This window comes from Miniopterus natalensis, chromosome 19 (genome assembly GCF_054644295.1).
Source record: "Miniopterus natalensis isolate mMinNat1 chromosome 19, mMinNat1.hap1, whole genome shotgun sequence".
Taxonomy (NCBI): Eukaryota; Metazoa; Chordata; class Mammalia; order Chiroptera; family Miniopteridae; genus Miniopterus; species Miniopterus natalensis.
Window position 1 is genome coordinate 39287272 of NC_142099.1, and position 26282 is coordinate 39313553.

Below are 26282 nucleotides of genomic sequence, written 5' to 3' on the forward strand. Positions count from 1 at the left end.
GCCATAGCCCTGCTGTCCCCGCCACTGTCACCCCCACCGCTGCTGTCCCCACAAAGACACAGAAGGTCTGACCCTGGGCTGGCCCAGCAGGCCTGTGGAGACAGACACCCAAGACTGTGAAATGGCTCAGTCTCTGACATACTCACTACCACGTTCCCAATTTTCCAGGACAAAGATAATCCATCTGAGGAACTTAATGCATGTAAAACAGAGAAACAGTCAGGTTCTGGACAGTTCACAGGAGGCGGCTCCAATCAGCTCTACTGGCCTAAACCGATACTTAGCTCCAGGGCTTTTGTTCTTGAGGTGTTTTTAAATCCTCACCTGAGGACATTTTTCCCACTGCTCTTCAGAGAGAGAGAAAGGAGGGGACATTGATGTGAGAGAGACGTCGACTGGTTGCCTGGCACATGTGCCCCGACCAGGGCCCGTGATCAAGCCTGTAACTGATCAGGGTGCGTACCCTTGGTTGGAATCGAACCCCAGACCCCTCAGTCCATGGGCTGATGCTCTAACCACTGAGTCAAACCAGCCAGGTCTGAGCTCTAGTTTTTATTGGCTGAAAGCTAAGCCATCTGTGTGAGTAGAAACAGATTCTTGCCACAGGGAGGAAAAGGAAGTGACCTCACTGGAAGCCAACAGGACTCAGGGCCGGGGGGTGCAGAGGGCCTGGCAATCAGAAGCACTCGGGTCCTGGGGGATGCAGCACAGGCCCGTCTCAACTGCTGAGGAACTGTGGAAGTTCCTACAGGTTAAGTGGCGTTTCAGTAAGTCAAACACAAAAAGACAAACTACCTGTGGAGAACGTTACCTGTGTCACTGCAGTGAGTCCCGAGGCAGTAACCCTTCTCACGCCCGCGTCGTGTTACAAACGGTTTTCAGATTTGCTTTGTGGAAGAAGGTTCAGAAGCGGCTACGCTAAGTGGGGATAACCTCACGTTTGGGAGGCGTTTAAAAAGGACACCAGTGACTTCAAGCAACAAGAGGAAGTCAGAGAACGCGGGGCAGCCGGGGGCAGCCAGGAGCAGCCAGGAGCAGCCAGGACAGGGTCTGCACGTCCCCAGCTGCCAAGCACCACAGATTTTCCCTCTGAAACTTCCTTGGACTTTGTCCCTCCCTCCCCACTCCAGGCCCGCAATGACCTCACCCCGGCGGCTGCCACGTCTCTCAGCTCATCTCTGCAGCTGCCATGCTCTGGTCTTCCTCCAGGCTCATCTTCCCTCCCAGCTTCTTTCTATTTGCAGACCTCAGCCAGAGTAACAGTCTGTTAACAGAGCTTCCACGGCGTAATTTTGTCATAATTTTGTTTAATAGGGTAAAGTCACTTCCTTAGCTCATTAATGACCTAAGCCACCCAGCTGCAGCCTGCACGCCTGGTCTTGTCTCTCTCCAGCAAGGGTTCTCTCTGTGGACTCTGTCCAGACACCGCACTGGGTCCCAGCTTAGGGCTCATGGTGCGTGGTGAGCAGCGGCTGCTCAGCGCCTGCCTGGTGCCATTATTTCCGTCCTAAGAGGACTCCTTGCTTTTCTCACATTGCAATGTTTCCAGTTAAATAAAACATTAGATTCCTGGGACTCCCTTGAAGCTGGGCATAAGCACAGTTTATGTCCAGTGACACATAAGCAGAAGTCTGCTAGAAACTTCTGAAAAATGTTGCTTTCCTGATAGATGCCATGCCCTCCTCCCCTTTTCTTCTAAAATACAGAAAGATGGCTGAGCTGCAGCAGCCATGCTAAGATCATCTGGGAGAGGCCGAGAGAGGTGAGCAGCCTTAGTTCTTGCATCCTTAGGACGCTGGACCAACAGCAGCAACAGGACTGGTTTATTGTTGTGGATGTCTCAACATACAGGGAAAATAAATCCAGTTTACTTAAGCCAGTAAGTCGCTAGGGCTCCCGGTACTTGTAGCTGGATGCAACCCCTATGCAACCATCTCATCCTCTCCTCATCCGACACTCTTAAGTTTCCTTTACAGCTGAGTTTCATCTCCCACGGTACAGACTGGTATTATCACCAAGAGTCTATCATCTCTCACGTTCTTCTCATTTTTGGTCCTACATCACAAGCATCGGGATTTGTAACTACCCAGGAACTAACTGATCTCTCTTTTAAGCCGTCAATCAGCACACTGTTTCTGGGTTAGAACTAAACTATCACCCTGGGTCCAGGCCCAGCTGGTAACTCAGCATCAATGGGGCTGTGAGCCAAAAGGATCCATGAACTAAGCCAAATTTTACCCAAATTCTAAAGACAACCAGAGTCATAGTCTGCCTCCCGTAGTGACTGTCTTCTCCCAGAAAACTGCCACCACCACCCAGGGGCTCAAAATAAAAACCAAGGTGTTTACGAAGGTGCTGCGCACCGTGGTCAGTAAGCATTAACTCATCACTGCAGCCGCAGTTGTGATCTATACATAGGTAATAGATCTGTGTGTCTTTCTGAGAGGAAAACTTCTTTTTCTCAGATGACTAGTGGGACTCTCCTTTTCTCAGTAGAAATGGCCACCATGGAAATTTTACTACTGCTTTGGGCAGTGAGTCAAAACTCAGACCAGTATTCCGTTCTGCATTAAAAAATTAAAATGCGGTTTAGAGAAGACTCCACTCACTCAACGGTCTGGATTCCACTGCACGACACTGAAACGGAAAGAGCTGCAGTGAAAACAGAACACTATAAACACAGCCGGCCCGCGGGCCTCTAGGAGAAACGGATTTGTAAGAGCAAAGGCACGACTTCCAGGCACAAGGCTCTTCGGCTACCGGCTGCCTGAGCAGAACCGTCCCTAACAATGCCATTTCCAGTGTTTTCCTCAGGAGGACGCCTGTGTGAGACTGACCGTGGATGGAGGCAGTGGTGTCACCATTCTCTGATCATTACTGGGCGGTTTGCTTCCTGCCCTCATCATATCCTCTGTAACTAAACAAGTGTTTAATTGCCAGTGAGTTCTTCTCGATTTTCTTTACATGGAAATGACTTGGAGATTAAATATAATTACTGTGTAACCTTGAAGTCATTTGTTCTCCTACCTGGGCCCTTAGTAACAACAGGATGGAATAGCTGTATTTCTTGTTTGATCCCTCAGGGGCCACACTGGCTGCAGATGCAACACATGCGGGGAGAACCACTCGACCACGACTACTAAGCGATGGTCAAATTACGGACACATCTGCTGCCAGCGATTCCCTCCCTGATGGAAGATCTCTACAAAGCAGCTACCATCTAAAAATCTCCTCTGTGTTCTATTTTGCTGAATTATTTATCAAGATTGAAAGGAAATGAGCGGCTTATAACCACAACATAAGTGGAAATAATTTAAAAGTAGGAAATGGTGACTTTAGAGCAAAAACTTCCAGATCCTTTTTTAAAAATAGCACTTTTAGTTCATCATCACTGTTCTGCCAACTGTCCCCATTACTTTTTTTAAAGTCTTGTTAAAGTGTAACCAGCATTTTATTTTACTTCAATGATCTTTGGTGTGAAGATTCCCTCAGACAAACAAGACTTCCTTGCAGCTCACTAACCTGCTCCCAACCCTCTTATGACACAAAAGAAATTAAATAATAAAGAGAACGGAGAGTGAAGAACAGTAATTGGAGAACAAAGAGGTGTGACTGATATTTTCTCAATGGCATTAATTTCACAACCATGCTCTACTCTTTAGCCACCTCTAATGCAGAGGTCCACACAGCTCAAAACCACAGGTCTTACATTACAGCTGAAGACCAGACACTGCCCTGGGAATCCAATTTACTTTGCTAAAACTGGAAGATCAAATCCCTCTTCCCAAATGCCCTTTCCAGGTCCTACACATACCAGCTGCTCAATAAAACTTGATTTCATGTCCTCAGGCTCCCCCATGTCTGAGGGGAGCAAACCCACAACTCATTTTTCTTTCCAAGTCACAGGGAACTTTTAACTCAGAGACAGCAGAAATTGTATTGTATTCAACTTTCTCAAGTCCTCATTTGCTGAGGATGAAAAACTCTGATATTAGAGATGAACTCACAACAGTCTGCTCTTTCAGTAAATGTTACCCAAGCTCTTCTGTGCCTATAACTTTTACTCTTCAGGTTATAAACTATATAACTTACATTATATAATTTATAACATAAAATGTCAAATTCCTATGCCTGATAAGCCAAAGAAATCTGTCTCTGAATCTTGGAGGGTTCTGTAGGTCAATTTTTTACATGTGTTTTCCTTTCAGAGCCACTGTTGAAAAGGACATTAATAATTTCAATTCGCTCTTTACTGTGAATTTCAAATCTCCGCAACACGGTGAGAGGCAGCCTGGCACGTATTTCAATTACTTCACACTTGAAAGGATTAGACAGAACTGTGCTTGCCAACTGTTTTTAATCATATAGAGAATTAAAATAGTAAAATCTTCAAGTGACCACAAAGTAATAACCAAGTGACATGTACCTTACTGATCCTGCCCCTCCAGAAACGTGCCATCAGATTCAAACCCTGCGCTATGCTGTGGCTGTGTTAGCTATTACTGTTACTGTTACTCTGTGATACACTGTTGCTGTGTTAGCTGTTACTGTTACTCTGTGATACACTGTTGCTGTGTTAGCTGTTACTGTAACTGTTACTCTGTGATACACTGTTGCTGTGTTAGCTGTTACTGTAACTGTTACTCTGTGATACACTGTTGCTGTGTTAGCTGTTACTGTTACTCTGTGATACACTGTTGCTGTTAGCTGTTACTGTTACTCTGTGATACACTGTTGCTGTTAGCTGTTACTGTTACTCTGTGATACACTGTTGCTGTGTTAGCTGTTACTGTTACTCTGTGATACACTGTTGCTGTGTTAGCTGTTACTGTTACTGTTACTCTGTGATACACTGTTGCTGTGTTAGCTGTTACTGTTACTCTGTGATACACTGTTGCTGTGTTACGCCATGTGGCTGTGTTATGCCCTTCGTGCTGTGCTGCGCTGCACTGCCGGTGCATGGTGCCACACAGTTACACTGTACTGGCACAGCCTATAACACAGGGACACAGCCGTTTAACATATACCTCAAATACCTGCGGTATCTGCACATGTGCCTTTAATACAGAAATAACAACATAATGATGGGAACCTGTTACACACCATGCATTTAATCCTGCCTCTCTGCTAACCAATGCTTGTGGAAATGGTACCAGTTACTTGAGCTTCAATGTCTGTGGAAAAGGTTCCAGTTACTTGAACTTCAATGTCTCATCTATGAAGACACAGAACTAACAGATGAAAGGGGTCGTCCACAGTGCTTCCCACGGCACTGCTCCGGTTCCCATATGCAGACAGAGCCCTCCTGGAGCCCTGTGCTCAAAGAGCAGTCGGCTGAGCGGACGCAGGAGAAAGCCAACCAGCGTGGTGTCACAGAGCCCACAAACCACGCGTCTGAGAGAGAGGACGTCAGACACACCTGCAGGGTGCAAGGACTTCTCTGCAGCAATGAAACATTCGCGTCACGACGCGAGTGGTGGCTTCACAATGCTTACGTTTGTCAAAACTCACCAAACTTGTACGCTCAAAACTGGTGACTTTTGTTGCATGTGCGTTATACCACGATGAGTGATTTCTGAAGCACATATTTGTCAGGAAGGACAAGGGCAGGGCTGAATAGGTGCAGGGGCACTGAGGGGCATGACAAGTGAAGGCAACACAGGACCTAACTGGATTCTGAAGACCTCCCCAAAACCCATGGAGAGTGTTTGGGACAGACATGAAAACTGGAATATGGACAACATAGTAAACTGTGCTGTATCATGGTGTTAAGCTTTTTAAAGTGTGGCCATGTAACTGTGAGCATGCGAGAGAATATCTCATTGTTAGGAGACGCACATTCTCACATTTAGAAGGTCAAGCGTCAGAATGTCTGCAACTTACTCTCAAGTGGTTCAAGAAATACGTGAGTGTAGACAGATAAACAGATAAAGATTTAGAAAATGCTAATGGTGAAATGTAGGCACTTGCTGTACTTGTCTTTCAATGGTTCAGTTGATTTGAAATCCTTAAAAATAAAAACTGCAGGACCAAATAGTGGACCATGTCAACCTGTTGAGAGGTCAGGTAAAGGGGACAGAGACATGGCCCTTTTGGAAGAACATTTCGCAGAATGAGGGGTAAACGCCAGAGAGGAGTGGGCGGGACAGCAGAAGGGGAGCAAATGGGGGTGATGCAGCCAGTGGCTCCTCCAAGGTTCCACTGGGAAGTGCAGAGGAGTCAGAGTCCCCACAGCAGGTAACAGCAAGGCCGTGCTCACGGGTGGTCCGGCAGAGAAGGAACCACTCTGAGGACAGACGGCAGGAGCAGAGACTTTGAACCTGAGAGGGGCTAGGATGCTGCGTCCACAGGAAGGAGCCTCATCAGAGGACAGTGATCATGGTGGCAATGACAACAGTGACTAAGGTGCCACAGCCTCTAACCTGGAACAGCTGGCACTGCCGAAAGCACCTTCCCTCATTTAGCTCTCACAGCAACTCCAAGACCAGGGATACACCCTAACAAGCGGCCCAAGCCAAGACTGAGAAACCCGGGGCAGAGACTTCCCTTGCCCTGGAAGGAAGGCTGTGGGTGCAAATGAGGTCACGGGGGGGGGGGGGGTGAGGAGAGAAGGGAGGGGTTTAAGGGTAGGACTGAATGCTGCTTGGAATTAATGGTCATGAACCAAAAGTGACTACAAGTCCTAACAACACTATTTCCAGCAATTTCCAGCTGCAGAAAGAGGACGGCTCCTGTGAGATTTTTATAGACAAGTGGGACCTAAGACAAAAGGAGTTGTGGGTAGTGGGGGGGTTGTAGGAGGGACATGAAATATAGCAAGGTAAAGAGGTGCACATGGCCACTGAGGGTGTGATGGACAGAAAAGGTGGCAGTGTCAGAGGACGGGGGTCTTGAGGTCAGGAGTGGCAAGTGGTGACAGTGAGAGAGAAGGAACAAAGTGGGTGCCTGAGGAGATTTCAGAGGCCTGAGTTACTGTGGGTGACTGTGTGGACCGAGGCTGAGCTGGTGCAGAGTGAAAGTCTCGTCCTCCACAAGGATGCTGATGGCACAGAGCTGTCAAAGCTGTATGGAGTCGGGTTGGGTCGGGGTGGGGGCAGAACACAGCAACCAGGAAGGTGCAGCAGTAAGTCACACACTTGAAGGACGTGAGGGAGGCTGTAGGAGAGGGAGGGGAGACAACCTGAGGCTGCAGTGGGGCAGGGACGCTGTCCTCTCCCCACCCCCTGAGGTCCCAGGGAGCCTCCGGGCGGGGGAGGGGAGGAGTCAGGCTCTAAGTGAGAAGCAGCCTCAGTCAGAGCAAGGTGGGGGGTGTTGGGAAAGGGCCTGAGGATGGACATTCCTGAATTTGAATCTTAACTTTCCTAATAGTTTACTATATTCTAAAAAACAAAAAGAAATCTATTTACAAAGGAATCCAAATTAGATTAAAAAGAAAATGATTCACAAGAGATTGCATTTTTCAAATCCATGAAAGGTTCATTTTCAAAATTTAGTCCCCTGGCCAAGATAAACAGAGTCCAACAGCATCTTACTGTTTTTGGCTTAACGGAAGTGGAGAGCAAATTGCGATAACCGGGCCCTCTTCTAGATGAGGACCGAGGAGCAGCACAGCAGAGCCACATGGGCTCTGCCTCGCTGAAAATGAAGACAGCAGCCTTTCTGAGCATAAGCTGCCAGAAGTTAAACCTACTCTGGCCCCAACAGAGAAGCCCAGGCACCTATGGGGAGAGACTGGTGGGTGTTTCCTGAACATGCTCTCGGAGCGAGAAACACTGCGCTCTGGACACACTGTCTTGGAACCAGAGGACAGGGCTCGGGGCTGCGTCTGTGCTGAAGGAAGCTGAGCTCCTCCACGTTCCGTGTTGTTGTTGTTGAGTCGTTTACAGCTCACTGAACATGGACAGCCTTCGTGCATGTCTAATACGTGTTCGCTAAGACTGAAGTTTACTGGACATTATCTAGTTTTATAGCTGTATTTGATGGTTAGTTGGGAGCACCAAGAAGAATGTGGGCTGGGTCAGCTGCAGGCTGGTTCAAGGGCTCTCCTTCTCACCCTACTGAGACTAGACAGAGAGGTAACTGGTGGCCCTGCTACACCGGCACCCAGGCCTGCGGCAGGGCCAGTCCGGCTGTCGTTAGAGCCCAGCATGAGGTGTCAGAGAAGCAGTCAGTCAGCAATGCCCTCTCCTCGTTCACAACATGCGCTGGCATTGGGAGGAAGACACTTCTCTTTTCCATGGAGAGCCCAGTTTGAAGTAACTGCTCCTTCACTGAACTCCCCCCGGACTCTGTATGGTCCTACAGGACCTCCCTCAGTAGAGCTCTGTGCCATACTTCTCCTTCTCAAGTATAAGAAGCAAGTACTCTCTCCCCTAACATCTCTGGACAGTCTTAAGTGTTACATTCTACATGTTTTATTTAATATCCAGCCCTAGAGAACAAAATGCAATATATAACATTATCAATATCAAATTCATCAGTATTATGGCTTAACTATAACAAGGCTTCTGAGGTGTGGTCTGGGAGTCCTATCACCACTTATGTAACAGAGGACACTGCTCTGAGTTCCAGAGCCAACTGACAAGCCTCTGGTATAGGCCTCTCAGCCTGCAAACCAGAAAGGTTGCGGCAACAAGGTCAGGGCAGTCAAGATGCTGACTTTTCCAATTTGACAAATAGAATAAATTTTTCTTTTAAAATACAGTAATTTAAAAAGTAACTATAAATTTTTTCATTTTTAAACAATATAAAAAATTTTTAATAATATTTTGTGAAAGTAGTAGGAAATGTTTTGAAATTAATGCATGGATATATACCTGATCAACCAAACGTTTTAAATTTCTTTTAGTTAATCCAGAGAATCGTGGTTAAACAAAGCACGTAGTTAAACAAACCAATCTCGTTGTTGATAAACCAAAACTTGCCCTTACCATTGATGTTTACTGCTGGCAACACAATGGACATCTTTGGTCTCGTGGTCTTGTTATGGGTGGTCGCTGGTAACAGCAGGTGATCCTGAGATTAACAAAGAACAATCTGTTATATGTAACAATTGGCTTAGTTCTGTAACAGGCCAAATTTAGGGTGTCTAAGACACCAATGTTCAGCAGGATCATAAAATATGATAGTTTTTACTTAAACTTGGCCTAGAGTTATCTATCCAATAGAGTCATTTTTAAACTTTTTTTTAAAGAAGAGAAACATCCCCCCAAATAAACTTCTGATCCCAAATTATTACTACACACAAGAGAGCAGGGCAGGGGTCTGGCCACGCCACTTCGCCTCCTCTGTGCCTCTGAAGCGGCCGCAGGAGTGCACGTTTCCAACAGGTTAGCAACAGGTCCATGTGCACTAGAGGAGGTGTGGGGGCCCTTGCTCTTAAAAAGCACAGTTTAGTGGAAGAATGTGAAAAGTACAGATGTGTGTCGAGCACAGTTAAATGTAATCCTGCCAACTTCTCACCATCTCTAAGTTAACTGAACACCTGCAGTTCCTGGCTCTACCCACACAAGTACAAAAAGTAGGAACCAGACAAGAGGAGTGCAGCTTTAAAGGGGGGTGCATGCTCTGGGAAAGGTGTGCACCTCATAGGTGTTCCAAGGTGGACTATGACTTATGACTTGGGTATCAACTACTATTTTCAATAACTCCCTTTTCCTAATAGAAACAGAAATTGTTACAGAAAAAAGAAAAAGGCAGAAGTGTGCGTTAGAGCCCGGCCACGCGTGGCTCAGTGGTTGAGCATCGACCTAGGATCCAGGAGATTGCAGTTCGATTCCCTAGTCAGAGCTCATGCCCAGGTCGCAGGCTCATCCCCAGCTGAGGGCATGCGGGAGGCAGCCGATCAATGACAACTCTCTCCTCACTGATGTTGCCCCCCCCTCCTCTCTCTGAAATCAATAAAGATATTAAAAAAAAAAAAAAGTGTGCGTTAGAGCTTCCACTGGAGGGAGCAGGCTGCCGAGATAAGGCAGAGACTCGAGCTGAACACTTGCTTTCCTGTTCCTTCGTCCATCATTCACTCATCACTCCCGCTATAAGGAAGGACTCATCAAAAAGCAGAGCTGAGGGTGATAAAACTCAGTGCCAACAGCCTCTGCAGCACAGGCTGGGTACAGGCAGGTCACCGTGCCGAGTAAATGAACGGGAACAACTTAGTTCAAAGTCAATGTGACTGTGAAATGTAATTGTTAGCAAAGCTAAGAAAAAAATCTGTGGACTGAAATTAATGCATGTGAACAGAACTGATAGAAAACATTTCCAGTAAGTGCATGCTTTGTCTAATATGAGGCAACATTTCTCAGAGAACATGTTTTTTTAAAAGAAGGCGGGGGGGGAGGGGGGAGACGAGTGAAGCTGGTCTGAGAATCCCAGCACTGCAGAAAGGGAGTTTTTTAAAAGCATCGTTAGACACAAAGATCACAAATTTCTGAGTAAAATAACATATTATAGCCAAAAAAAACCCAAAATTTGCTGATCTTCATGCCACGAAACTTAGAAATACTATAATTAAAATATTGCTTCAAGTTCCCCAAAACTGAATGAGAAAAACAAACCAACAAACTTACAAGCCCCAAATTAAGGCTACTGTAAAAATAAACACATTTAGATGCCACTGGTCACGGGTTAAGGTCAGGCTCAGACCAAAGTCTGAATTTCCTGCTGCAATCTGGATGCCATCCTAAACCTTGTTTTAAAACTTCATTTTCTGAACATAGTATCTCCTACTTTCCCTCCTCATTGAATTTCAAACAAGTTAGTTACATTTGCATCAGAAAGCCAAAACCAGACATTATTATTTATGAAAAAGAAGTATCAGATATTGAACGTATAAAAGTTATCACACTTAACCCGCTGTACCTCTAATTATTAAAGGTTTGCAAACTGGGGAGGGGGGGCTGTATTTTAAAGTGCTCGTTTACCAAGAGGCCTAAAGACTGCAACTGCAGGGACTCGAGCTGGTATACTATAAACCTTAGCAGAGCTTTTCTTACATCAGAAACAGTTTGCACACACCAGTACACGTGCACACACACCTGGGACAGCACAGTGGCTTCACTAAATGTCCAGTGTTACTTCTTTGAATTTAACATTCCTGCCACAACTGTGAACCTTCATTCTCCCCTCAGCACGTCACTGAGTCCATCAGCTACATGTGCAGAAACACAGGAGCTTCGTTACTGATCTCATCCCATTCATTAAAGAACTGACTACACACAGACCTGCCTGTACCCAGCACTGCGCTACAGAGGCTATTTTTTGTTAAAGAATACAAGTCTAGGTTTTCATTCTGTTGGGGGAAACAATGCTGTGACAGAAACTGCCACGTGTGCCCAAATCTGCCATCCTTTCCAGGTTTAGTTGGGCATGGGCACAAAGCCTCCCAGAACACAGACCACATTCCCAGCCTCCTTTGAGACCACACACTCAAGTTCTGGCCAATGGGCTGCAGGGAGGAACGGTGGTGATGATGGGTGGCAGCACCCCCACCCCCACCCCCGCAGCTGGAATGCAGACATGACTGCCAGAGCCGGGCAGCCCTCTTGGACCATGAGGAAGAAGCTCCAATCTAAGGGTGATGGTGCAACAAGACAGAAGAGCCAGGCATCCTGATGACCAAGGAGGTACCACACGATCTCTGGAACCGACACATGAGAGAGAAATAAAATTCTAATTTGTTTAAGCTACTATCATTTTGGATTTTCTGTCACTCATAGCTAAACCTAAACCTAATTACTAGTTATGTTAAAAACCTGTGAAACAGTACTCAAGGTATTGAGTCAAGAGGGATCCCAATAAGGGTTAATCAGATACAGCTTGTCTCTATTTTAACAGCATAAAAATATTATTTAGCCTTCTTGATCTATTCCCCCTCACTATTTTTACTTATTTATTAAAGAACTTACAGAGGAAATTAAATCCTGGAAAAGTAGAGATGTCATTTGATGAAATGGAACGAAACCCTTAGCTTCCTATTAAATCAGTTACAATGATCCAGCTGCAGCAGAGGTGAAGCTACTTAAAAAAAAAAAGGAAAAGCAGAGAAAAGATGTTGCCACAGGCACAGATGCAATACACTTTGGCACTGCCACTCACAACGACGTGGCTAACTTTACGACGTCTTCACGGACTCCTGCAGAGCCTCGCAGGGCTGAGGGACCATGGATCTCTGCAGGGAGGCGCCATGTGGACACAATCAATGTTGTTACTCATTCCCTGGAACCAGAGCAGCACTGGTGGAAAACACCCAAATGCTTCACCATGAGAATGAAGTATCAGCTTTCTGATGTTATGCAATGTCGTGCCTGAGAAAATATGCTATTTTCATACAATTCTCCCAATTCCCTCTTTCTGGCACATTGTTAGAAAAAGACAAACTATTAGTGCATAACACAGCATCCAAGGTTGTTTCTTCTCTTTTTGGAGACTAACTTGCCAAAAGAACAGAACCACGTCTTGCTCAGCTGGAGGCTAGGATGGGGATTCACAAGGAAACTGAGGTCCTAGGAAGATTGTAAAATGTGGATTCCACATGTCGGGTAGAGTAGAAACTGACCTCATTGAAGCTGACCTGCTCGATTAAATGACCCATCCACCCCTAAAACTTACTGACACCCCCAGCACATGGAACATTCACAACTAGCTGATTTGTGTGTTTTTCCAAAACTACCTTTGCTATTTGTGTTTGTTAGTGTAATTGTGTAATTTAATAAAACAGTGCATAAGCTGCTAACATACCATGTGAAAAGACAGCAAGATTTGATAAAAGTGAATAGATTAAAATTTTTCTCTCACTGCCAGACAACCATGAAAGACTGGGAACAAATCGCAGCGGTGTTCATTCAGAGTGCCAACAAGCATATTGTTCTTGCTCTAATTTAGAGTAATAATGGATTCTGGGATTATGGTTGATGCATTAAGCACAGTTTTTGCAGGAAAGGCAACAAGAAACTCTAGTGGAGAGGTATTAGCCCTACACTAAACATGGCAAATGAATGCACATATGTGTGATAAAACGAACCAACATGAACATGTACCTGCTTTGGACAGGTAGAGGGCCAGGGAGTCTCCGATCCTGTACTTCCTATTACTCCGTTCAACAGCCTGAGTGCATCCAAGTTCCAAACGCTGTCAGCTATCACACAGAGCTGTATATTTCAGGGAGATAAGTTGAGTGCCAGCAGTGTGGCAATCAAAGAATGTCCTCTTAAGGAAAAGCATCCAACATTAAATTCATAAAGAGTTTAACCACATGAGGGCTTGTCAGACATACTGTTCACAAGATGCTTCGTTTTAGAAATTCACTTTACTGAGGACCTCTGGGTAGGAAGCAAACTTCCTGAAGATTAAACTGCATCCTAGACATGCTCACAAAGCAAACCACAGGAGGGCAGGGAGGGGGAGGCTGCAGCGACTGAGTCAACAAGCTTTCTGAGAGATTATTAGGAAACACTTCAAGGAAAAAGTTACACATATCTAAGAGAATTATGTTATTTTTTTGTTGGAAAAAAAATGAGGAAAATGCTGGGTTGGGACAAAAAGTAATTTTTTTAAATTCTAGGCAGACGCTGTAGGAATGGGGTAAACTTGTGCAAGAGAAGCTGGAGTCATGTGTGCACGCATGTGCAGATATGTGAGTATATGTGCGTACGTGTGTCTGTGCATGTGTGCACGTGTTTAAGTGTGTGTGCATGTGTGTGTACATGTGCGTGTGTATGAGTGTGTCTGTACATGTGCATGCGTGTGCAAGCAGCACAGCAAGCTGGGAAGGGAGCACAAGGAGGTATTACTCTAGCAGGCTCCTCCTTAACAGGGATTTTACAACTTCCTGGCGGTGGAGAAGACAGGGGCCCTACTTGGATTCTATCTCTGAAGTTCCCTGGCTGTGTCTGGATGCCCCATCTTCACTAGAGAGCCAGACCCTTTTCTTTCCAAAGCAATTTGGTCTTTCTGTTTCACACAAAGAAATCGGGAGGACTGTGAAATCTCCCTCACAGGCGTGTTAGGAAGGGTTGGGTCCTGACAAGGCAGACCACAAAGTGGAAGAAAAACATATCCCTTAAATTTCTTGTAATGTCCTGGTTAAAATTTCAGAGTAAATTAGTTTAGAAATCAGTGAAGTTTCAAAAAGACTAAATAAGTAAAGGAATAACTATATTCTGGCATTAATTCACTAAAAGAGCACCGATCTGCCTCTTGTGTAAACATATGTTTATGAAATGTTAAAATTAAGAGATCAAACACGGTACTACTTTGAAATAATACCAAAGCCCTCAAGTTTATTTTCTAGGCAGAACTTTTAAATTAAAACTTTTTCGATAAATTTAAATGATTTCTGAGCTAGGAATAGAAGAGCTAAAAGTCATGAATAATATAACATTTCTTTCTATGATAAATCCCATAGCCTCTGCTTTTATCAAAGTTTTCATTTTTTCATTTTCAAAATGTCATTTTTAATTTTCAAATTTTTAAATTTTCTTATGGAGGGAGGAGTGTCAGTTCTTCACAAACGCCCCCAGCATGAGCATGTACCAGGTGATGCACAGTTCTACGTCTCCATGTGTGCCCTCAAAGAGCAAAAGTTAGGAGATATTCTTTTAATAAACTACGTTTGCTTCCTTTAATCAAGCTATTCTGATTTCACCTGTTGCCAATATTCTTAATCTTCTTTCTAAAAGTATAAACAGAAATTATATTTCTAAATAATGTTTTGCCCAGCCGGGCATGGCTCAGCGGTTGAACACTGACCTAGGCTACAGGAGATCGGGGTTCGATTCCCGGTCAGGGCACATGCCCGCGTTGCAGGCTGCAGCCGATCAATGACTCTCTCATCACTGATGTTTCTCTCTCTCTCTCTCCCTCTCCCTTTCTCTCCCTGAAATCAATAAAGATATGTTTAAAAATAAATAAATAAATAAATAAATAAATAAAGTTTTGTTCTTCCTATCATACTGTTTGGTCTTTAAACTTTTTTTTAATGCAAAGCAATAATGTGGAGTCTAAATGCAAAAGATTATATTTGACTTACTGGCTTCTTATTGAAAATATTAACCTTTGGCTCATAAGGCTCATAAAATGGCTTTCCAAGAGGTCTTTTTTCCTGCTATCTGTTAATTATTTATAAGCATCAGCTGAGGACTACTCCCCCATGGGACATCGGCCACCCAGTCTGCCAAATGTCTTCAGTTCTGGATGGGTGCCTAGCAGATGTGAAATATACAGGTAATGGGTTCGACAATTTCGCCTGGTCTCACAACATAAAATGTAGAAAACTGCAAAGAAAAATGTTCACCAACATTAAAGAAGCAGGGGACTAGGGAGTGATGTGTGGTCACTACACATAACTCTATTTAAACTGTTCAAAATTTATGAAATAACTTTCACCCAAAATGTTTTAAGTATTTATATTATCAAATAAAACTTAATACAATCTAAAAGGATTTCTTCTTAAGTAGTTAGCAAACACTGTCACTTTTACATATTTCAGAAACTCGTGTTTAACCTGTAAACAGAGAAATCTGGTGGGGTAAATTAAAGCATTAAGTTCACGACCCATCAAGGGAGGGAAGGCTGCAAGGGGTGTCTCAGAGGCGAGATCCCCAGCATAAAGAAGGCCCGCGGAGCCCACATAAAGGGAACGATTCCTCCTTCATTGTGCACAGTGCTGGTTATAGAGACCATAGCAAGCAGTGCACTAACACCGCATGTGCAGTTCATTCTGCTGGATCATCATCACATAAGGTCACCATCACGCACACACGCAGGGTGGCCGGGGTCATGGAATGGGACACCAAGACCTATCAGCCTTACCCGACACACCTAACATGACCATAGAGAATCAGGCTTGAAAAACACACTTCAGGACTCTTCCCTCTCTGATACACTAACCTATTTCCCTCTAACTTTTGGTCAGAGAGTAACAAGAGAATTATGATGCTGGAAGCAGGGGAGTGGCCTTCTCAGATGGGCTTGTACAGCGGGGTTCGACATGATGTTTGGAATAACCAGCGTGTGAAAGGAATCACTGGGATCACTGAAGGGGTGTGGCAGAGGTGCTCTGAGACGTTTATTGTGTTGGGTTATGAAAAACGTTTCAGCAGAAGCCTCAAATGGCCTTCACCTCTTTATGTCTTACTGACACAAGAAGCCCCCTCCTCAGAGGGGAGGGGCTGGCAGTGCCAAAACCCCCAGGATTTTGTGTAGTCAGGGTAATTTTTATGACCAAAATTTAATTACGTTTAACAAAAACTTACAGATTCTTTTTAGATTTCTCTAATAATCTTTAATTAAAAATATTACAGCCCACTCTGGTTTAGAAATATTTTGAATTCTCTTAAATTTCACAGTATAAAATAACTTCCTAGGGATATGTTAATTTGTGACATCTACTGGTTTGCATATTCCTAGAAAACCTTTCTTAACATGACCTCATTAACAGGTGAGGAGGTGGTGGTGTGGGCGGTGAGGGCGCTGGCCTGAATGGAAGGTGCTTCCTCACACACAAGGTGCGTGATGCTGCACCACTCGCTGGGTCTGAATTTCTTCTTCTGTAAAATGAAGGGGCAAAAGTACATCTCACATCTCTCTATCTCAAACTCTCAACTGGAAACTATATATTTACTCAAGAATTTCAAAATGCTTCACACTTTGAAAGCAACATTATTTGAAGAAATTTATTATTTCCAACATAATGTTGTTGCGAAATTTTATAAAAGTGAGAGTAAATAATAATGCCAAAATAAATGGCCAAATTGTGAAAGGAACCTAATTCTGATGGTAGGTTCAATTCCTGCTCATCAGCTCCTGCTACCTTTCACCTGTCAGTAAGAACAACATGCCATTCTCTGTGTGAGAGAATTCGTTAGAATCGTTACCAGTGAAACATTTTAAACTTGAGTTGCTGTGATCACTAAACTAAGTGACCTCTAGGAACCTAAAGTCTCATCACAATAAAAAGGCAAAGAGAAAACATACACCAATGTACAGCCACCAACACAAAGCACCTACTGTTGCTGGTGAAAGGATCACCCAGAGACCCAGCTTCCCCCGGACACTGCCAGTCAGTGCACCGGGGCAGATACTGGCCTATCAGCAGCACCGGGCTCTGACGCAGACGGCAAGGGTGGTCCGGCACCTGTTTCTGTAACTGACTGAATCCTTTGTCTTTTCAAAAAGATGAGCAGTTTTTTAAAAAAAGCCTCGATGTCAGTGCACAATAGCATCTTTCAGAAATGTTTCAATGTTGACAGAGGAAGTGGGGTTTCCTCCTACTCACCCCAAACCATGTACGCAGGAATTTTTTTTCTTCTATATATTTTAGAGGCAATTAAATGCTCTTTTGGGGGACTGGGGGGGGATAAGCAATAAATAATAAAATGATCACAGATATATTGACAGTCTCCTATAGAGCCCAACTGACAAGCAGAGTGCAGTCCTATCTAAGTATGGGGGGGATCAAGATGGCAGCGTAGGTAACCGTGTACCCACCGCCTCCCACAACGACATCAAAATTACAACTAAAATACAGAACCACCATCACCCAGAACCTCCTGAAATCTGGCTGCACAAAAGCCCTACAAGGAGGGGACTGAAGAAGCACCGAGGCCGGTAGGAGGGGTGGAGACTCGGACAAATTGGGGCTGAATCACAGAGACACCGGCCCACACCCAGTGCCGTGGTGTAAACCCCGGAGGGACATCTCGGTGGCAGAGGTTTCCCGTAGGAGTGAGGGGTCCCAGCCCCACAGCAGGCCCCCAGCCCAGGGCTCCAGGCCGGGAAGAGACGTCCCCACAACTCCGGGCTGTGAAACCAGCGGGGACTGTGGCTGAGGGTCGCGGAGGCTGCAGGAGCCCCCGCAGTTCCTCTTAAAAGGCCCGCGCACGGACTCACTCCGACGCTCCCTCTGAGCCCAGCGCCGGGCAGCAGCCTGAAAGGACCCGGGACACTCGGGGAGGAACTAACCTGCCTGAGATCCGGGCGAGAGCTGGAGGGCGGCCTCCTCCCAGGCAGAAGAGCTGGCGGAGGCCATTGCTCCTTTGGCGAGTCCTCCCGGCACACAGCCCGCAGGCAGTCGCCATATTTGAATCGCCAGCACCTGACTCACACCTTTGGCCCTGCCCCGTGATTCCGGAGGCCCCGACCCTCCCCACCTGCAGCTCATCCGGGCCATTTCCAGGGGCTTTTCTGTGCAAGTGGCCTCTCAAGCCTCATGCTTAGGACTTTCCTAAAATCGCTCAAACAAGCAGCAGCAGGCCCCATACGGCTTGATAAGTGGCCCCAGGCCTGGCACAAGTGGCAGCCTGCACTGGCTCATAGCTTGGCCTCTCCTGGACACCTCCAAGCCCAGCACAAGTAGCAGCCAACTACGGTTTGCTGTGTAGCTCATGCTGGGTGGCCCTGGGCAAGGCACTGGCACAGGCTGACTTTGCACCTCCCAGGAGGCTTCAGAGACAGTGCACCTGGTGGTCAGACTTGACCATGCTTGATTACAACCCTACCACATCTATGAATGACACACTCAAGGGGCGCACTTGGTGAACACCAAAGCCCCACTGAAGTAAATCCTGCTCCATAGGGGTGTCTCCAGCATAGCAGCTCTTTGGCTGTAGTTGCAGCTGGTTCTCACAGCTGACTGGTCGGGGGGGTCAATTCCTCCCAGGGACGCCAACAGCAACCAAGGCTCAGCTACAACAGGACAGTGCACACAGCCCACACAGGGGAGCCCCTAGAAGGCCCAGCTCAGGTGATTGTGGAGGCTGAGCCACTGGACCCTATAGGACACCTACTACACAAAGCCACTCTACAAATTCCAGGAGATAAAGCAGCTCTACCTAATACATAGAAACAAACACCTGGAAGCAGCCAAAATGAGGAGGCAAAGAAACATGTCACAAAGGAAAGAACAGAAGAAATCTCTAGAAGAGGAACTAAATGAAATAGATCCAAGCAAGCTAACAAATACAGAGTTCAAAATTTTGTTTGTAAGGATGTTTAAGCAGACTATTAGGGAAATAACTGAGAAAATTGATAACATAATAAAATACCAATTTGAAATGAAGGCTACAGGAACTGAAATGAAGAATAATTTACAGGGAATCAACAGTAGAGGACACTGAGAATCAAATCAGCAATTTGGAACGTGAGGAAACAAAAAACACCCAAGCAGAAGAGCAAAAAGAAAAAAGAATCCAGAAATATGAAGATAGTATACGGAGCCTCTGGGACAACTTCAAGAGGCCCAACATTCATATTATTGGGATGCCAGAAGGAGAAGAAAGAGAGCAAGAAATTGGAAAAATAATTACAGAAAATGTCCCCTACCAGGGGAAACAAATAGACTTACAAATCCAGGAAGCACAGAGAGTCCCAAACAAGAGGAACCCAAAGAGGCCCACAGCAAGACATATCATAATTAAAATGCCAAAGGTTAAAGACAAAGAGAGGATCTTAAAAGCAGCAAGAGAAAAGCAGTTAGTTACCTACAAGGGAGCACCCATACGACTGTCAGCTGATTTCTCAACAGAAACCTTGCAGGCCAGAAGGGAATGGCAAGAAATATTCAAAGTGATGAAAAGCAAGAACCTATAACCAGGATTACTCTACCCAGCAAAGCTGTCATTTAGAATTGAAGGTCAGATAAAGAGCTTCACAGATAAGAAAAAGCTAAAGGAGTTCATCACCACCAGACAAGCACTACAGGAAATGTTGAGGAGTCTTCTTTAAGAAGCCAATGAACAAAACAATCTGATGAACTAAATAGATCCAGAGACACTGATGCATGTAACAGACGATCATATTTCAGAGGAAAGAGAGAAGGAGGGGGGAGGGTGGGAGGAGATTAACCAAAGAAGTCATATGCCTATATGCATAACCCATGGACACAGCCAATAACGGGGTGAAGGCCTGGAGAGGGAGTGGGAGCGAGGTAGAGGAGGTCAATTGGGGGGAAAAATGGGACACCTGTAATACTTTCAACAATAAAGATAAATTTAAAATAAACAAATAAATACCCAGACATTCCCTCTCGGTCATGCAGGCACACATCCTCCTGGCTACCTGATCTCCTTTCTACACTGTTGTCCAAATCCCTGCCTCTGACTGACAGTCTCAGTTACATATGGGAGCCTGAAGAATCCTTGGAAGTCAGAATGAAAGGGAGGTTTCTCTATTCCTATCTGAATCTGAAGGTATCAAAGAAAATTATAATATCGGTAAGACTGAATTTAAATATGTGTTTATCCTCTATAGAAATACGCATATTCTATGTATCTTTTTAAATAAATGAAACCCAGATGACATTTCAATAATTTTGCTGAGCTAGTGGGTTATGGGTGATTTCCTCCTGTTTATTTTTCAAATTTCTGAGCATTAAGATAGTCCTTTTGAAATTAAAAAACACTTAAAATTTACCAGTTATCTATTAATGGTTGAGACCATTTGGTAAGAATGATACATAAACATGAAAACCTCATAAAGACTTTTCAAAGTGTTGCCTCAAACCAAAGGGTTTATAAACAATTCAGTAATTTGTAAAACCTCAAATCCCCACAGTTTAAGAACTTGAAGATTAAGCCTCATTTACACCATCCGTGTGCTTTAAGAGAGTATTCCACTCAGTTCTAAAGCCACATCTACCGATTTCAGTTTCCAATCAAATCTGAATTAGGAACTTTCATGAATTGCAAAGAGAATTTAAACTAAATTTATTTAATTCCAAAATGAGTTTTTAAAACTTTTTTTTTTAAATGTCTTTATCGATTTCAGAGAGAGGGAAAGAGATAGAAACATCAATGATGAGAGTCATTGATCAGCTGCCTCCTGCACGCCCCCTACTGGGGATGGAGCCCACAACCCAGGGCATGTGCCCTGACTGGGAATCGAACAGAGATCTCCTGGGTCCCAGGTCAATGCTCAATTGCTGACCCATGCTGGCCAGGCTAAAACTGCTTCTTAGGAGCAAAAATCAAACACACACACTCTTCAGTCGTCTTTTGAAAAGGAACAAAAAAAGAGATTTAAGTAATAAAAGGCAAATGATTTATATTGGATACCATGATTTGATACCAGTTCATGAGATCGGTTCATTATTATAAATGCTTTTACAACCATTTGCAAGAAAGGGGAAAATCACCACGGGCTTAATTTTTGCATAAATAGGGACTTTATAAAAGTACTCCAGCTCCAATTTAGCTTGATAGAGTGTTAGAACAGGGAGAAAACTGCAAATACCAAAAATCTTTACAAAGGATATGCATATTTTCTTAGTCAAAGGCATGCCTGGGTGTTAGAAACAATTTATTTCTATCTGGCATAGAATTTAACAGCTTAAGAGCAAAAGGAAGAAGCCAAAGATGATGGTTATATTATGTACAGAACAGATATTTTAAATGTTAGATAATTAGCTGTGGTGGAAACTAAGCCAGCAGGGACTTCCCTGGTGTTGTCCATTACACACTGTGTGCAGTTACATGGCTGCTGAGCGGTATGAACGGATGCAGGGCTCCTCGTTGGAATGACACACAACCAGGGAGACAGAGAGAACTCTTGAGGGGGTGTCAAATGCAAACAGATGTATTTCTATTAGGTAATATCTTCTGTTGTTGTTTTATTTTTTTAAGGTCAGATTTGAAAGATGCAAGCTTTTCAAGAAGTTCAGCAAAAGAATGAACTTGTTTTACCATGGTATCATTTTTCAGGAATTTACTTTGAAAACAAAGTTTCCACTAAACCAGTTTACAAATCTTTCTAATCTCTATAGGTTAGATTAGACAAATATTCATATCCATTTTAGTAAGTATGAGGTACATTTTCTAGATATACCTGCAGATAAAATACAAAAACAACGGTGACTAAAACAGAATTTTGTATCCCAAATTAATTCACCTTACTAGTCTTTTCACTGCTTCAGGTGAGACAGAGAAGGAAAATGAAAAAGGAAAAGAAATGTCAGGAATCATGAGGCACGTCCTGAAGAGACACTGACACCACCTCAGGGAAAAAAGTCTCCTTCAAGTGGCCTCACTCATTAAAGGGTAAGTGGGGGGAGGGATGGTCAGTCTCAATTAAAAGAAGGAATAAAATAATCATGTATGACCCTATCCATAGCAAGATCTGAAGACAATTCTATTTACAGCAAAGAATATATCCTTTCAAAGATATGGCAAAAAGGTAGAATTACAAGTTAAGTCTGAATAATAGATACCACACTCTGACTCTTATATGGTCACCTAGTTTCAAAGGGTCTTATGTGGAAAAGACATTTCCATGAGAAATACATTCTCATTTCTCACAAAATATAAACTTAATCCCTCATAATTTTCCCACAAATTCATTTGAGAAAATAATTTATTGCTTGATAGTATTGCTATAAAATAATTAAAAGATTAAGGTCAGAACTTACATACGCTCGCAGCCTCCAAAATATTAAGATTCAGGCACAGTTAAGTGACTGAGAAAGATGACACTGTCAGCTGTGCGCAGGAATGACCACACTCCTACATGAAGCAACAAGGGTGTGCTTCATTACACGCGTGGAATAAACAAGTGTGTACAATACTGGAAATGTAATGTCTCTTCCTTGTGATTTTCTTAATCATATTTTTCTCTAGTTTACTTTTTTGTAAGAACACAGTATATACCACCTACAACATGCAGAATATGTGTTCATTGACTGTGCTATTGGTAAGGCTTCCAGTGAACAGCAGGCTGTTAGTTAAATTTTTAGGGAATCAAAAGTTATATGGGAATCTTCAACTATTTGAGGGTCAGAGCACCAAACCTGGCATTGTTCAAGAGTCAGCTGTATATAAAAAGGCATCAAAAATAATTCCCACTACTACTGCTTTTTCCAATTTTGTATTACAGAACTTCCACAAGTGATGGAAGATCCTCAAACGATTCTACTAAAAAAATATATACACTTCAGCTGGCAGAGTATCTTTATTATCAGAAAAGAAACAATTCTGAAGAAAAACCATTATGGAGACAGGACTCATCATATTGCATCACAAGCAAGACGTTCTCTCGGATGCACCAGGTGACTCCAGTGTGGTGACTTACCTGCAAGTGAAATCTGGAAATGCCGAACTTGAAAAATATCAACAGTAAAGCTCACTGAGAAGATGCCAGTTGTTTCCCTCAACTAGGCAACAAAAGCAGGTAGGAGGAAAATCCCAGGGTCACACTTAATCTTTAGGTTTAAAGAATGACCCATATAATGTGAGAGGGAAACTCTAATGAGGAAAGTATCTTAAGAGACAAAAGAAGACAAGAAATGAAAATCGACTAAGAAAAAAAAGGGGTGATATAAAGCACGAAGGATTTAGCTGGGACTTATAAGCTACATGGATACACAGAAAAATCTAAACTGGAAGATGCTGAGATGCTAGAGGCTGCGCAAGAAAGCCATTTTCAAATATTCCTCTCATGTGAAGGGAGGTACTGATCTGGGCTCACAGTAATCAGGACTTAGGGCCCAAGGCCCCACCTGGACTCACAAGCTTGGGAAAAGAAATCAACTGAAACTCTGTGATTAAGCTCTCACCTTTACACAAGGGAATGTTTTTCAAATTGCCCCCGGTTCCCAGAACGGAAACATAAAGTGGTGCCTAAGATAAATTAACTAATGCTTGTTTCGGCTTCTGTACCCAACAGCTTTCGCAAGACCATTAAAACAGCTCATCCCCCTCCATCCACGGAGGAGATGGCTTTTTTGCTTTAAATACTGCTAGTGGAGGGGACGGGGGACGGCAGATTTGGGTGCAGTGCCGCTGTCGTCCGCTAGCGCAATAAACTTTGCTCCTACATTTGGCTCTGAGTGTGGCTGGCGATCTTTGTCATTCTTGCTGTTAAGCTATAACATTTGGAGGCCCCAGCGAGATCTGGTGTTCCATGTCCCCAGACGACAGACGCCTCACGCCGATATGGCAGTGCCTCCAGCCCGACCCCCAGACTCAGGGGGACTCCAGGGGAGGTGCCCCCTGAGATATTACAGGGCCCCAAAGACTGGCCCCAGGGGCTCGGGAAAAGGTCCGTTGAGAGCACCGCCATGTCACCCAAACTTTTTGGAGCAACAGCCTGGAAATCCTCCGGAGTCAAGTCTGGTTTCTGTTTCTGGACGGCAGGTCCTGGTTAGTGGAGTAGCTGGACACAGCTTAGACCTCCGCTAAGAGGTTGCCTTCCTCCAAGACATTTGAGTGAAGCCTGGTTTTCTTGTCTGTCGGCCCTTCCTGCATGCGGCCGCGGTGTTTGTTGTGTTCTCTTTGTGGATTCGTTCGCTCTATACTAGGGGATATCAATTGGTTTTATCCAACTTCTGTGACAGTTGAAGGCATTTGTGAATGGATAACTGACTTTTTCTTTCAGGGCACTTGGAGGGATTATTCCCCTCCCGAGATCACCTTGTTCACCTCCTCCCTCCTTTTCTGTCTGTTTTCTCAGTGATAAGTCCGGTGTTTTTTTTATTCCAGGGTCCGGCCACGCTCCTCGGAAGACTTTGGACATAAAACCCAAGTGGCTATCCCTTTTCTGTCTTTTGTCCCTTGTCGTTGTCTCCCTCTCCCTCATCATGGGGGGAGGTCATAGTTCCCAGAAAACCCCCCTCGGGTACCTCCTCAAGCACTTCAAAGACAGGTTTGAAGAGGAAGGAGGGTATAGTATAAAAAAATGGTCGAAGGGGTTCCTGCGAACCCTGTGTGAACTGGAATGGCCAAAATTTGGAGTAGAGTGGCCAGACACTGGGTCCTTTGACCCCAGGTTAGTTCGAGCCATGTGGGATGTAGTAACAGGGGAGCCTGGTCACCCAGACCAGTTTCCTTACTTTGACTAATGGCTTAATCTGGTAGAACATCCACCCCAGTGGCTGCAGGCCTGTGCTTTAAAAACTGGGGCCCAAGTCCTTGTTCTCAGGTCAAAAGCACCGAGGGCAAAGGCAAGGACAGAGCCCCCTGTCTTGTCCGCTCCCCGGAGGAGGCTGATCTCCCTACGCAATACAATCCTAGTCGCCAAGGGCCCAGAAAACAAGAACCTGAGGCCCAAGACCAGGAACCCCTACTCTCACCACCACACACCAGGAGTGGGTCTGAATATGGTGAAAAGACAGGGCCACGGGGGACTCCCACTGTCCTCCCCCTTAGAGAGGGACCTCTCATGGGTGCAAATCCTGGAGGGCAGCCCTTCATGGTTTATGTCCCCTTTTCCACCAGTGATTTGTATAATTGGAAGGCCCAGAATCCCCCTTTCTCAGAAAAACCTCAGGCTCTGATCAGCCTGCTTGAATCAGTGTTTCAGACCCATAAACCAACACGGGATGATTGTCAGGAGCTCCTCACTACCTTGTTTACCTCAGAGGAGAGAGAATAAAACAGGAGGCAAAGAAGGCGATCATAGGGCCGGGAGGAAGTTCATTAGAAGAGAGTCAGGACTGGATTGAGGTCTTCCCTTCCCTCTGACCCCGCTGGGATCCCAACACTGCAGGTGGGAAAAGTTCCCTGGATACTTTTCACCAGTTTCTGCTCTTAGGGCTGAAGGCAGCAGCCTGAAAGCCCACAAATCTGTCCAAAGTTTTTGAAATTGTTCAGGAGCCTCAGGAATCGCCTGCTGCCTTCTTGGAGCGTCTGTGTGAAGCGTACCAGGTTTACACCCCTATAGATCCAGACGCCCAAGAAAACCAGAGGGCAATAAATGTGGCCTTTGTCACTCAGTCTGCCACAGACATCAGAAAGAAGCTTCAGAAGTTAAGAGTTTTGAAGGGATGAACCGTTCTCAATTAGTGGAGATAATCCTTTAATAATAGGGACAACCCAGGGGGAAAGCAAGACAAAAGAATAGCTGAGGTGGTAGTAGCTGCACTTGGAGAAGCAGGACCCCCCAACAGGGAGAGACCCAGGAGGGAAGACCAGGGAAGGAACAAGGCAGGCAGACCCAGGCCCCAACTAGGCAAGAATCAATGTGCTTATTGCAAGGAAGAAGGGCCCTGGAAACGGGAATGTCCAAATTGCCCAGACAAAGGAGGGAAGAAAGAACAAACACCGGCTGTCCTTAACCTTGAGGCCTGACGGGACCGGGCTCCTTCCCACTAAGCCCCAGGGAGCCCAGGGTGACTGCACAAGTAGGGGGAAGCCAGTGAGCTTACTGATAGACACCAGGGCGGCTCACTCTGTCCTGACCGAGCCCTTAGGCCCGCTAACAGGAAAACGAACCCCAATACAGGGAGCAACAGGTCAAACAGCCCACTACCCGGGGACTACTCGCAGGTCTATTCATCTTGGCAAGGGCACGGTGAC

At 44.8% G+C, this 26282-nt stretch overlaps 1 protein-coding gene across 3 annotated transcripts in view; it reads right to left on the reverse strand.

Moving 5' to 3' along the window:
* ATF6 (activating transcription factor 6) overlaps positions 1 to 26282 on the reverse strand; it is a 128332-nt gene that overhangs the window by 13329 nt on the left and 88721 nt on the right. For all 3 annotated transcript variants that reach the window (XM_087827897.1, XM_016210462.2, XM_087827898.1), the window contains exon 15: positions 8931 to 9015. In XM_087827897.1, coding sequence (XP_087684023.1) covers positions 8931 to 9015 — 85 coding nt within the window. The remainder of the gene's footprint in view (positions 1 to 8930; positions 9016 to 26282) is intronic.